Genomic DNA, 14,444 nt, shown 5'->3' on the forward strand with positions numbered 1-14,444 from the left:
CCACCCAAATTTTGGGAGAAATTGGCTTTTGTTCTGAACTGATCGCTCTATGCCTGGCCTTCAGTCCTCATGTTCTGTCTCTATTATAGGGCACTTCACAATCCCTGTCAGACCTGGCACATCAGTGGTAAGGAGCTTGTAGGCTAATTTGGTGAAGTACTCCAGCAGAGAGGAAACACCTTCGTATACACCTATGGCAAAGCTCTGGCCAGGCCTCAGTGATTAATGCTTCCTGGTGATTAATGTTTGTCTCGGAGGCCCTCCATGACCCTTCACGCAGCCTGTGGCAAAGATCATAGACTACTGAATCATCCTCAACATAGTCCATAGTTTGGGGTGAAATCTCTGTAGTCACAGGCCCATGAAAATAATTCAAGCCATTTGTGTTTTTTAATATTTGGAGAGTGCTCAGGTACTCTAGTGATGGAGACCATGTTGAGGAAGAGAATCAAGCCAGCTCTTTAACATAAACATAATGGCTGTGTCTACATTGGCACCCTTTTCCGGAAAAGGGATGCTAATGAGACACTTTGGAATTGCAAATGCCGTGGGGGATTTAAATATCCCCCGCAGCATTTGCATGAACATGGCTGCCGCTTTTTTCTGGCTCGGGGTTTCCTTTCAAGTAGGAATAAGGGATCTTCCGGAAAAGGGTTTATTTTCCACAAGATCCCGTCTAGACTGGCGCTTTTCTCCGGCAAAACCCCGAGCCGGAAAAAAGCGGCAGCCATGTTCATGCAAATGCCACGAGGGATATTTAAATCCCCCGCAGCATTTGCAATTCCGAAGTGTCTCATTAGCATCCCTTTTCTGGAAAAGGGTGCCAATGTAGACACAGCCATCGAGACTAATGCTAGATCTAGGGATGTAGTGAGCTCTCCATGCTCAAAAATTTTCATCAAGACAGGCTGTCTTTCTAATAGACATATACCATAGCTCAAACAAAAGTTACGGACTTCATGCAGGAATTTCTGGGAGACAGTCTATGGCTTGCGTTATGGCAGAAGTCAAACTAGATGCTCGTAGTGAACCCTTCTGGCTTAAAAATCTGACCATGTAAGTAGTTAAGCATGTAGATAGGCAGATTGAAAGGGGGAATGAAAGGGGATATGAAAAAATATGGGGGGAGGCTGAGATGAAATTAGGCTTTGCTGGGGCTCAGGGTGAGGTGGTTTGTTGGACCCTATAGACTCCATACCTGGTATTTTCTGATTCGTAAGCTTTCAAAAAACCTTGGATTTTTCTTAAGCAACCCATACCTGGAAAGTTGAGGTGAACCTTTGCCACTGTTTATTCAGTTAGTGACTGATTACTCTCCTTTGAGTGAATATGTTGGCAAATCTTATCTGTCTGCTCCTGCTGAATAGCGGGGGATTGATAAGAACAATTTCCAAAACTGCCTTTAATAACTTCACGTGGATTAAAATGTGTTACGTTAACCCTTCTTCATGCTGAGAGCCTGCAAACTCAAGTACACCAATCCAGATAGTGTATTTGAGTTTGCTGACGGTTGTGCCCATGAAAGCTCCTGATACCATCTACATGTTTTGTTAGTCTCTAAGGGTATGTCTACACTACCACCCTAGTTCGAACTAGGGTGGTAATGTAGGCAACCGGAGTTGCAAATGAAGCCCCGGATTTGAATTTCCTGGGCTTCATTTGCATAAAGCCGGGCGCCGCCATTTTTAAATGTCCGCTAGTGCGGACTCCGTGCCGCGCGGCTACACGCGGCACGAACTAGGTAGTTCAGACTAGGCTTCCTAGTCCGAACTACTGTTACTTCTCGTTTCATGTGAAACGAGGAGTAACGGTAGTTCGGACTAGGAAGCCTAGTTCGAACTACCTAGTCCGTGCCGCGTGTAGCCGCGCGGCACGGAGTCCGCACTAGCGGACATTTAAAAATGGCGGCGCCCGGCTTTATGCAAATTAAGCCCAGGAAATTCAAATCCGGGGCTTGATTTTCAACTCCGGTTGCCTACATTACCACCCTAGTTCGAACTAGGGTGGTAGTGTAGACATACCCTAAGATGCTATAGGACTATTCATTGTTTTTTAAGTTTTTCCAGTTACAGACTAACACGGCTACCCCTCTGAAACAGTCCGGATGGGATTAACAATGCAGGAAAACAGTAGACAAGGTATTATTCCTGACCTTCATATATAGGAGGTCACCCAAATATACCCAATGCACCCAAATACAACCAAATTGAATCCCTGTTTGGGAAGGCATACTCTATAGGGCATCATGGGATTGCCTTGGAGGACTAATACAGTCCTGGAAAGCATGGACCATGTTGCTTCTAACCTATTTCACATCTTGTTCAGACAAATCAAGGTCACAGCCAGCAGAGGTCAAAGATGCTTCTTCTATTGCATTTTGATTCTGGAAACTTAAACACCAAAATACACACCTCCACCACTACTTGAACTAACTCCCTCAGCAAATGACAGAAGTAGGCTGTTATCCTATATGTAAATCAAGACAGACACAACACGCATTTTCCCAATAAAAGTACATTACCGCTTTAAAAAACACGTTCTTTTCCTTTAGACAGTTTAAAAACTGCAGGAGCTAAATGCTATGATTCAGAGTGTAAATCTGGCTGCAACTCCATTGACTTCAGTAGCATTATGCCAGACTCACTCTGGTGTAAATGAGAACAGAATTCAGCCCAAAGCATGGACATGGACTAAACTATTTAAGACTGTGGTGAAGTGTCTCCTAAATAAACTCAATTTTGCTTAATATTACAAACACATCATCTAATAGAAGTTTTGTGGTCTGAAAGAAACGTTGGACTGAGGTGAATAAAAATAAATGGATTTTTTGACTTCTTGATCACCCTGATTTTCTTTCTAATTGTTCCCTCTTATCAGATCCCAATGGCCTCGTACTAGTGTAATTGACAATGCTCACTTTTACTGAAAGGTCAGTGGAGCTGTAAGGACTTTCTTAGCACACTTAAGGCAAGAAAACACACAGAAAGTTTTGACCTTGGGTGAGAGCACTGATAAGGGAAATGGAAGGGTAAACAGGTAGGTCATACTGGGGCAGTGCCTCAGGTATAAAAGTTGGGATGCTGGATTTCCAATCACTTTTGCTGCAGTGCCCAACGTGTAGGAGCTGGTTGGTGGAGAAACGAAGCACGATGAAGTGGCTTATCCTGGCTCTGGTTTGCCTCCAGCTCTCCGAAGGGGTAGTAAGGTGAGTATCTCCGTTCAGAGGCTACAGTGGTGATTGTGGTCAGAGTATGTCATTAGTCAGGCAGATTGCTAGAGCAATGCATGTGTATGCAGCAACGCCACACTTGGCTTTATCACTAGCAGTTGTGTTAGAGCTCACCCTTAAAGAGTCACAGTAACTAAAACTCTTGTTAAACTCTCGGTGAAGACAACCAGCTAGTCATGTTCAACCCTAGGACTAACACTAAATTAACCACCGGCCACTGATATGACGCTAAACACAACAATCCCGTTCCATACTGGGTGCTAAGGTCATAGCTAACCTTTAATTGTCGCATCTTCTCAAGCCCTAATTTGCTAATAAAAACTAGCCTTGTAGGTGGCAATATCATTACCTGTGGGGCACGTTCAGGGTCCCCAGATGTACAGATGTTTGACGGACAAGCAATTTCCCTGCTAAGTCCTTGGCCTCTTCCTTCTGTGCAGATTGAAGCTCAAGAAAGGCAAGACTATCCGAGAGGCAATGAAGGAGAAGGGAGTCCTGGTGGAATATCTGAAGAACCACAAAGCAGACCCAGCCCTCAAATATCACTTCAATCAGTACAATGTTGCTTATGAACCAATGGCGTACATGGATGTGAGTAGTGTGGTCTTTCTTTCTTTCTTTCTTTCTTTCTTTCTTTCTTTCTTTCTTTCTTTCTTTCTTTCTTTCTTTCTTTCTTTCTTTCTTTCTTTCTTTCTTTCTTTCTTTCTTTCTTTCTTAAGCCCTATCACCACAGTCTTTAATGGACATGGCTTGTGGCATGTTTTCCAAAGAAGATGCCCCCAAATTGCAAGATCTTTGACAGGCTTCTCATTTACATTTCATATTCCTTTGCACAACGGGTGCATCTGGAGCACACATTTTCCTTTATGAGCACCCAGCCATCATTGACTATCCTAAAGAAACAGGAAATTGATCTGATTTGGGGATTACTGTTTGGTTTGAGTGCACTAGGGACCAGAAATATTCCTGATTGTTAGAAAAGAACAGGTGAGCCAGAGAGATGGAGGAAATGGGCTTCATTATTGCAGACCCCCAAAAGATTGGTCCAAGTGTGTAGCAAATTAAACACAGGTATACTCTTTTATCCAAGTTAGTATGTAAATACACTTATCTATTACTACTCCCCTTAGCCCCTTATTTAGTAATGTGAACACCCATATAATGCATAGTAATAACCATGTGATTAATATAATTATATCCATCCTTTTTTATTGTTTACAGCCTTTTTAGCTGAAGAATGCTGTTCTGACATCACAAATTCCCTGATTCAGCAGTTTACAGGGGGTGAGGGGTGGGGGTGAGATGTGACAATGAATGTATTTCAGAGTGAGTGGGAAAGGATGGGAGAAAAGGAAGATAACATGGAGTTATACACAGTGACATTCATTAGCAGTTACGTCCTTGGAGCAGTGGTGCACTCTTAGCTACCCTCACAAGGGGGAAGGGAAAGGGTAGAACTTTGTCTATCAAGCAGAAGAAATAGGGTTGTCTTTGCTATTCTTCCCTATAGCATGGTAACAGTTCCCCAGGTTGTTATTTAACCCGTACATACCCCAAGAGTGGAGTAGCTCTCTGAGTTACACCAAAGCTCTGTCTGGCTCACTCTCCTCGCGGGGAGAACCTCTGTTGAAATTCACATTGCAATGTGCCCTCTCTAGGCAGCCTACTATGGGGAGATCAGCATTGGAACCCCGCCGCAGAACTTCCTGGTTCTCTTCGACACCGGCTCCTCCAACCTGTGGGTGCCATCTGTGTACTGCCAGAGCCAATCCTGCAGTGAGTAATCCACCCCGGATGCCCATTAAAGAATTTGTTTGTAGTTGATTTGTGCCCTTAATGCACAAAGACTCCTCCTCAGGATAGCTCAAGTCCCGAGAAACTGAATTCATGCAGAATTTTCATCAACCAAATAGCCACAGCCAACTGGATTCGGAAGTCTGATCTCTATATAATAGCTCCTCTAAGGAATCATGATAACTGGCCTTTCTGTTGACTCTTTTCCCCCCAGATGATTCCAGGTACCAATTAGGCTCAGAACTCCCTGGGAGGTAAGGAAGTGTTACTCTCTCCAATCTACAGATGGGTAACTAGAGAGCAGGAGCCTGAAATAGACTGCAGGAATTAGGGCTCTCACCTTGACCCCTCAGGGCTGGGACTCAAACCCAGGCCTCAGGTTTCCCACTCCCGGCCTCTAACTCTGACACCACGGGATATATGAATACATGTTTACATGGATAAATCTGGAGGGGAGGGGGCATGCTTCCATATATAATAGGCCAGCCTGGTTCTAGGACAGCTAGTGGTGAAATTGCATTCTGTTTCTAGGCAACCATGCCAAATTCAACCCCAGCCAGTCCTCCACCTACTCAACCAACGGGCAGACCTTCTCCTTGCAGTACGGCAGTGGCAGTCTCAGCGGGTTTTTCGGCTACGACACCGTGACCGTAAGTGTTATTTCGACGATACAACGCTATGTCAACCGAGTCTGTCTAGCGATGACTATCCGTAGGCTCTTTTGGGCAAAAACCTACTGACACAGAGCCCCGGGGGCACCCAAATCCCTACGGTCTGCCTACCCTCTCCCAGTGAAGTTATTCTGGTGTGAGCGAGAGCTGAAGAGGCACCGGGACTCATTGTGGCGACTCACCAGAGGCCTTTCACAGCCGCTTGGTGCTGGTTTGAAGCTTTCCCTCCCTAGGGAAAGGGTGACAGGGAGACCCTTAAATGGCAGCAGTGAGGCCACTTGGCCCTACAACAGCTCTGAAGCCTTCACCTTGCCACACTTCACAGGTTGCATTAGTGAGACAAGATGGGCAAGGTGTTGCGACAAAGTGGGGATTTGAATGTTGTGATGTTGCATGTGAGTTCTACTGTCCTATAGTAACCCGGTGTGCGTGCCTCAGCTTCCCTGGGCACTGTACCAATTCCTAGCAGGTGATGGGAATTTTGGTAGCCTCTGGCATGTACACAATGGCAGATGCCTCCATAACCTGAGCCCAGGAAGGTGTGCAACCAGGTGACACCTTTACCCCCTGGGAAGCGGGACAAAGACTGGAGGGGGAGCCTGGGACCAGGAGCTGCGAGTGGGTCAGTCTCAGATGGCTTAGGAGGCTGGGGGAGGGCTCTGGCTCTGGGCTCCCCTCCTTTCCAAAGATGGAGTGTTCTGACTGCTTCCGGTTTCAGTGCTGACAAGTCTGTTCTATGCTGTGTCCCGGTCGACTAATAGACCTTCTTTCTACCTGCTGGCTGGGAGTCCCATCTGACTGTGGATGGGGGGGGGGGGGGGTGCAGGACTCAGGGACTCCCCCCCACATTGGTGACAGGTATTATCTTGTATTATATCCGCTCCTCTTGGTGAACAGGACAAGCCTTCTGCCACCCAAAGTTCTTGTGTGGCTCGAAGGCTGGTCTTGTTCACCGGCAGAAGTTGGTCCAGTCAAGATCACTTCACCCACTCGTCTCTCTCATATCCTGGCACGGCTACACCTTAGTGACACGTTTCCCACCCGCTTTCTAGCTCGAGAACATCTCCGTCACCAGCCAGGAGTTCGGCCTGAGCGAAAATGAGCCCGGCACCAACTTCCTTTATGCTCAGTTTGACGGCATTCTGGGCATGGCTTACCCTAGCCTGGCAGTAGGAGGCGCTACCACTGCTTTGCAAGGGATGCTGCAGGAAAACCTGCTTTCTCAGCCGATCTTCAGTTTCTATCTGAGCAGGTAACAGAGCGATCCATCCATCCACCCTATTATTATGTTAGTGCCAAGAAATAGGCAGTCCGTGCCTCAAAGAGCTCACGCTGGCTCTGCCTCTCCATGTTTTCTCACCTTTCTCACCATCCCCCCCCCGGTTTGTCTCTGCTTTTGTTTATCTTTCTTTCCTCCTCTGTTTCTCTCTGTCTCCACTATTCACTTTCTCTCTCTCTTGGTCTCCTTTCTCTTCTGATGGGTAACACAATCAGCGGTAGAAATGTTAGATGAGGAGGTCTTCCCCTTGGATGTAACCAGGGGTGAAAGGAACTTAAATTTCTTACTGGTCCTGTTCAATTGCAAGCCGGGTCTCTGCCAGCTCTTTCAATATCTGCTGGCTTTGGCACAGCTCAGTCAGCTCTTGCCAGAGCTGCACACTGGGACGCACTCCCTTGCTTTCACTTCTGGATGTAACCACGGTGGGTTGTGTTAGCCTGCATGCCTCTGCTGGCTGCTGCTATCGCTGGCTGTATTGCATTACGAATGTAGGTAGCGCAAGGGCAGACAGTAATGTAGGCAAGGGAAGGCCCAGCCTTCCCAAAACTGCGTATACACCCTACTGCTGAAGGCTGGGGCTGTTGCCGGGGAAGGCTAGGACCGTGGCATGACAGACCGGCTTCCCCATCCATCTGGGAGGAATGGAGGCACGGCACAGCAGTCCTGCTCCTTGGTCGCCAGGGAGGGCTGGGCCAGTGCTGCAGCACAACAGCCCCGGCCCTCCAGGGGTATGTCTACACAGCAGCGTTATTTCAGAATAATTGAAGTTATTCCGAAATAACAGAGAGCGCGTCTACACTGCAAGCCACTATTTTGAAATACTGGAGGACTTCTTATCCCAACTCCTGGAACCCTCATTCCACGAGGAGTAAGGGAAGTCGAAGGAAGAGCGCTCTTCCTTCAACTTCCTGCTGTGTAGACAGCGCCAAAAGCCGAGTGGAGCTATGTCGACGTCAGCTGCGCACTTGACATAACTGAAGTTGCGTCGACTTTTGCCCTGCTGTGTAGACGTGCCCCACGTGGCCAGGAAGGATTGGGTTGGGGATGGATGGGGCATGGCTCCAGGGATAGGCCTTGGGTGGAAGGTATGGGGCGAGGGGGGCTGGGACTTGCCTTCCCCAGCTGGCTTTCACCCACCGCCCGTGAGTTAGTGTCAAGAGCAAGAGGGACATGCTGCCTTTCCTTGTGTGTTTATATTTCATTGATCTTGAAATGGAAACAAAACCCCCGAGTGTTAACGGTGGATCTGTCTCAGACCCATGTGCTTTCCTGAGAAACCAGACACATGAGAAGGGGTTTTTCCATATGCTGACAAATCCTGGTCTCCAGGCAGGGAGAGATGTTCTTGTCCTTTTAAATCCGGAAAGTCTCTGATCCCAATGTTGCTGGTAGATCCTTTGGAGATCACTGTGTGTCGCTGACCTTTTGCTTTTGTGTTCGCAGCCAGCCAAGCTCTCAGTATGGAGGGGAGGTCGTTTTTGGAGGAGTAGACAGCAGCCTTTATTCAGGGCAGATCTACTGGGCGCCCGTCACCCAACAGCTGTACTGGCAGATCGGCATTGATGAGTGAGTTGAGTGTTTGATCCCTGATTTCTAAATCGTTCATTGTCTGTAGTGGGCCTTTGCAATGGAACACATGGGGCCACATTGCTGGGTCTGACCCGGGCAGGCAGCTCAGGAGGGGTTTTTTTCATCCTCAGTATAAAACACATGGATGCCCCCCTGTGCATGGAAAACTCCTGGCTCTAACGGCTGAATTCTGTCCTTGTTTTGACTCAAACTTCCTCCACTCAGATCAGTAGGATTGCAGGGGTGTATGGCACAAGGCATAACTTGCCCTAAGAGCAGTGTTCCTTGGAAGTTGAGTACTTGGGCAGCTGCCCAGGAGCAATTCAGATGCTCCCCAGGTCGTTAGCAGAGTGCCCACAGCCAGCAGCACTGTGTTTCTATTGGTGGTGCACATCTGCACATGCCGCAGTGCATATAATACAATTTATTCCACACATGGATGGGACCAATTAGAGGGAACATTGCAGGATTCCTAGCAGGTAGGCAATGCTGAATAAGGATCCTTAAGCCATTAGTGCATTAAGCCGCTCACATATGCCTTGATGTGCAGCAGAGATAGTGCATCACACCTTCACACCCTGAGCCCTGCTGCACTTATCTCCTCCTTAGGTTTGCTATCGGTGGACAGGCAACAGGCTGGTGCAGCCAGGGCTGCCAAGCCATCGTGGACACTGGAACCTCCCTCCTCACCGTCCCACAGCAGCTCATGAGCTCCTTCCTGCAGGATGTAGGTGCTCAGCAGAATGAATACGGCGAGGTAAGTGGAGCAGATAAACAAAGAGAGTCTCTGATGGTATCTCTGTGCCTGTGGATCTCAATGGAAGGTGGCGGGGTGTGTGTGGAGCAGAAGGCTGCTTGTGTTACCTGTAAGCTGAGCATGTGGGTGGCCACCCAGGAGAGATTGAAATGCCACCCAGCTGATTAGTAGAGCACCCACAGCTAGCAGCATGTTTTTATTTGTGGTGCACATGCCTTGGTGCATATAACAAAATTTATTCTGCACCAGATGTAAAAAAATTAGAGGGAATGTTGCTTGCAATTCAATCTGCACACAGCTGTGGACCATGTGGCCTCCTCCGGGCCATACAGGTAGTATATATATTGTGCGAATGAGAGCACACAGAGAGCAGCCTATGGGGCCGATAATGGTAGAGAGGTTGAGAGCCACTGCTAATGCAAGGAATCGAGAAGCGTGGCACACTGGGCCCAGTGAGGCTGGGTAGGGCCCCACAATGCCTGGAGGAAAGAGGCTGTTAATCAGAATTTCTATCTGCTGCAAATGCTCAGTGCACCGCACAGGACCCCCTCACGGTCAGTGCGACAGCCTCCCTCCCAGAGTCCCAGCTCTTTGCTGGCGCAGGACGCTAATGTGAACTTACCATTTCTTCCGCAGTATGTGGTTGACTGCAGCAGTATCCAGAGCTTGCCCACCATCTCCTTCACCATCAACGGAGTGTCATTTCCCCTGCCTCCCTCTGCCTACATCCTCAACGTACGTATCAGGGGAGGGCATGGGGCGAGCTCTTCTGACATCTCTCTGCAAAGAGGAGAGCCGGGATGCTTAGTCAATAGAGGGATTGGGTGGAAACGTTTCTGATGATACACTATGCCGTGCAATGCAGTGCCACATAGCAGAATGCAAAGCAATCCCAAGCATTGCCGTGCAGTATAACGCTATGCCTTCCAGCACAACGCACAGCAGAATAGGCTGTTTCTCAACCTGTGGTATGGTACTCGAGAGACATCTGGGGGGCATGTCAATACAACTGAAATTTGGAGAAACTGACTTTTGGTTTTAAGTTTTACAGCGTTTTATTATTTTTATACTTTTTACACCCACAAATTTCATCGCCTGCCCGGCGATGATTAAGTTGTTTAAACAAATGTGTTGCAACGGTAGAAAAGAAATGTAACGTGTCTGAAAATTGTAGGTACTAGGGGTACTTACCATTTTTTTTAAAGGAGCACTTTATAAAAAAAGGTTGAGAAACACTGGGCTAGCACTGCGGGTTTCCAAACTTTTTTTCTCATGACCAAAATCGTTAATGTCCACGACCCAACATAATGTGACTAGAGTGTGGGTTCTGGGTTGGGGCTGAGGAGGAACTTTGGGCTCTGGTGTTGTGGAGGGTCAGGACTGGGGCAGGAGGTGCTTACCTTGAGCGGTTCCCAGTCAGCAGTGTAGCAGGGGAGCTAAGGCAGATTTCTGCCTCTCCTGGCACCGCAGACCAGGTTGCACTGCAGACCAGAAGCAGCCAGCAGCATCCCAGCCAATGGGAGTGATCAATTAATACTCAGCCAGAGGTAGTGCATGGAGCCCTCTGCGTTCTCCTACACCTAGGAGCCGGGCCTGCTGCTTCAGGGGTGCAGCACAGTCTGTGGTGCAGGACAGGCAGGGAGCTGCCTTTGCACCCTCCCTGCTCACCTGATCCCCCTGCAGCAATGAGACCCAGTGCCCGACATTCCACCCCCAGTGCTGGGTCATGACCCGTAGTTTGAAAATCACTGGGCTAAAGCAACGCAACACAGTACAGAACAGTGAAGCGGTATAATACAGCAGTGGAATAAGCTGTATGCAGTGCAGCATAACTTTGTTAAGCATAGCCTTCCTCACACAAGAATTGCATTCAGAATCATTTTAAACAAATAATTCATGAGAGAGTGAGAAAAAAAAATAGCAGACAGAGGCAAAAGAGACTGGGTGTGAGAGAGAGAATCAATGAGGAGCAGGTACAAGCAGTTAGTTCCAGATTACAAGATTTGGTGCTGCAAAGAATCGGTGAAACAGCAGAATAGATTTTTTTGCACTGGATCCTCAATTGGTGTAAACTAGTGCAGATGCATAGAATACAGTGGTGAATCTGACTCTACTTATATGAATGAGACATTTGTATAAATCAGCGGCAAGTAAGTGTAAATACCATCATTGAGAGAGGGTGGGTAGTATTGCTCCCTGCAAACATAAAAAAATCATTTGTTAAGCTGTAAATATCATGAAATTGATTTACAATCCGGAGAGCCTTAAAACAGTACATTTGCTTCTTATTTGCTGTTGCATTTCTGAGCTGTTAAGACACATATTTGTGGCAGATAATAGCACAGAGAGTACACTTGTGAATTTTGCGGACACCACCATGCTGGGATGGGATTGCAAGTGATTTAGAGGATAGGGTTATGATACAAAATGATCTAGAGAGAAATGGTCTGAGGTAAATAGGATGAATTTCAATAAAGACAATGCAAATTATTCCACTTAGGAAGGAACAATCCGTTTCACACATACAAAATGGGAATCGACTGTTTAGGAAGCAGCACTGCAGAAAGGGATCTAGGGGTCACAGTGGCCCACAAGCTAAAGATGAGTTAACAGTGTGACACTGTTGCAAACAAAAAAACCAAGCATCATTCTAGGATGTCTTAACAGGAGTGTTGTAAATAAGACACAAGAAGTAATTATTCCGCTGTACTCAGTGCTGACTGGGTCTCCGCTGGAGTATTTTGTCCAATCCTGGGTGCCACATTTCAGGAAAGATGTGGACAAATGGGAGAATATAAGAAAATAAGAAGGTCCAGAGAAGAGGAAAAAAAAAAGATTAAAGGTGTAGAAAACATGATTTATGAAGAAAGATTGAAAGAATTGGGATTGTTTAGTCTGGAAAAGAAAGGGGACGTGATAGCAGCTTTCCAGTATCTAAAAGATTGTTATAAAAAGGAGGGAGAAAAATTATTCTCCTTAACCTCTGATGACAGGACAAGAAGCAATGGGCTTAAATTGCAGCAAGCAAGATTTTGATTGGACATTAGGTAGAACTTCTTAATTGTCAGGGTGGAATAAATGACCTAGGGAGGTTGTGGAATCTCCATCACCGGAGATATTTAAAAGCAAGCTGGATAAACGTCTGTCAGGTGCATGATCCTGCTGTGAGGGCAGGGGACTGGACTTTCGAGGTTCCTTCCAGTTCTATGATTCTGTGAAATGCTTCCTGTTTTCAAGCTTTTCTTTGCCACCATGGGAACTAGAAATGTATTTGATAAATAAAAGCTTAGACTCTCGTGCTTTCTCCAGATTCCACCAGCGGGGGCTTTACATAAACCCAGCCAATACTGAGAGAGTGGTGATAGTATCATGAGAGTGGGCACCGCTGGATGGGAGGCTGGATAAGAGTGGCCAGGTTGTATGAACAGCCAGGAGGGAGGCCGGAGCTCCACACACGGAGTGTAGAGAGATGGCAGGCATTTGAGATCATCTCTGCTTGTGTGTTTGGAGGAGGCCTAGGCCCTTGCAGGCGCTGAAGCAATTTAACAAACAGATAAAAGACAGGACTGCCTGGAACAAGCCTGCGAAGCATCTTACAGATGAGGGTGGCCACTCTGACCTGGCTCCTGCAATGAAGAGGGTGGCAGGGGAGCTGTGTGGGCCGAGGGATGCTGCGGCCCTTTGTTTTCTTCTCCTTACCCATTGTGTAATGGCCCAGCCTGTCTCTGGCATTCTCACAATCCCCACAGAGGCGGGTGTTTGCACGGTTGGATGCAATTTCCTCAGTTTCCCCTACAGAGCTACCTTGTGCTCATGCTGTCCCTACCCTTCTAAGCTTCACTCATCACGTCCTACCTTCTTGTTTCACAGAACAACGGCTACTGCTCCGTTGGGGTGGAGCCCACCTATTTGCCCTCCCAGAACGGGCAGCCCCTCTGGATCCTGGGAGACGTCTTCCTCCGGCAGTACTACTCTGTCTACGACATGGGCAACAACAGGATCGGTTTTGCCACCGTTGCCTAGAGCTCCTAACCAGCACTGGAGCGGGGCTGGGCAGCGTGTCTTGTTTTTTCATATGCTTCTGATCCTTTCAGGGCCTGCGGACTGATCCTTCTGGGCTAACCTGCCTCTGGGCTCTCTTTTTTCCTGCCTTTCCATGGGTAACAATGAACCTTTGCTGCAATAAATTGTTCAAATCTATGTAGGCCTCAAAGTCTGTCATGCGAGAGAGCAACATGTCTTGCTACAGTGCTCAGGGTCTTCCTTGTAATGGCCCTGCAAGGGCAGCTAACAGCAATCCCAGCAGTCCACAAAGGGTTTGTTGGGGGAGGTTGATAGCTTTAGTCTCTTCATGCTTGAAGCCTTTCATGCCCTGCCTCAGCATAGATATTTGCCACCCTGATGTCTGAAGAAGGGAGACTGCTGTCAGTTTCCATCAGGAGGCCAGTGGAGCATACAACACCCTTTGCTCTGCCATCACTGATCTATGGGCCTCATGGATCAGAGAACTCTTTGTGGAGGCAGCGGTAAAATCCACAGAACTGCTATAAGATCTTCCCTCTTCCCCTGACAGCAAAGCATTTCAGCACATGCTGAAGCCCTATTGAGGTTCATGTTCAAGCCCGTGCTTAGCTACCTAGCAGAATCGGGGCCTCGATGCAGAATCGTTCTGCAAACGGCCTTGCCACAGCATTCTCGCCCGCCTGAGCCTTCGCTGATTGCTCACCAGCTGGTGGGGGTGTTCGTGCTTTCTTCACTAGTGCTGAGGAATTTTCACAAGCTGTTTGTGAACATTTCACTAAGCGTGCACAAGTATTCGATGGTGTGGATGAGTTTTCATGACTCATTCATGTAGATTCGCAAATAACTGGGGAGCAGAGCATGGAGACAGAGTTTAAGTTCCCCAAAGTCTGGAGGTATTGGATTGATTCTGATACGCAATCTACTATCTAGATGTTGCCATGTCTTAACTTTGTCCTATAGGAGAAGTGGAGAAGGTAGGAGCTGATGTAAAAAGATACCTTACATTCATGGTGATATGAATGCTGCTCTGTTGCCATCTAGCCGGCTAACAGATAAGCTAACAGTGAGAGAGACAAGGCGGGTGAGGTAATACCTTTTATTGGACCAACTTCTGTTGTGAGA

General features: G+C 47.5%; 1 protein-coding gene across 1 annotated transcript; it reads left to right on the forward strand.

Moving 5' to 3' along the window:
- Positions 1-2,903: 2,903 nt before the first annotated feature.
- Positions 2,904-13,470, forward strand: LOC102463493 (gastricsin-like). The gene is made up of 9 exons (XM_006130412.4): positions 2,904-3,205; positions 3,670-3,820; positions 4,888-5,005; positions 5,555-5,673; positions 6,747-6,946; positions 8,417-8,539; positions 9,152-9,299; positions 9,936-10,034; positions 13,170-13,470. The coding sequence occupies exons 1-9, from the start codon at positions 3,078-3,080 to the stop codon at positions 13,320-13,322; spliced, it is 1,239 nt and encodes a 412-aa protein (XP_006130474.2). The 5' UTR covers positions 2,904-3,077; the 3' UTR covers positions 13,323-13,470.
- The last annotated feature ends 974 nt before the right edge of the window (positions 13,471-14,444 follow it).

Source organism: Pelodiscus sinensis, chromosome 27, assembly GCF_049634645.1.
Source record: "Pelodiscus sinensis isolate JC-2024 chromosome 27, ASM4963464v1, whole genome shotgun sequence".
Lineage (NCBI taxonomy): Eukaryota > Metazoa > Chordata > Testudines > Trionychidae > Pelodiscus > Pelodiscus sinensis.

Coding starts and splice junctions, on each gene's coding strand:
- LOC102463493 (XM_006130412.4), top strand. CDS start 3,078: ATGCTGGATTTCCAATCACTTTTGCTGCAGTGCCCAACGTGTAGGAGC. Junction 3,821..4,887: donor AACCAATGGCGTACATGGAT/GTGAGTAGTGTG, acceptor TGCCCTCTCTAG/GCAGCCTACTATGGGGAGAT. Junction 5,006..5,554: donor CTGCCAGAGCCAATCCTGCA/GTGAGTAATCCA, acceptor TTCTGTTTCTAG/GCAACCATGCCAAATTCAAC.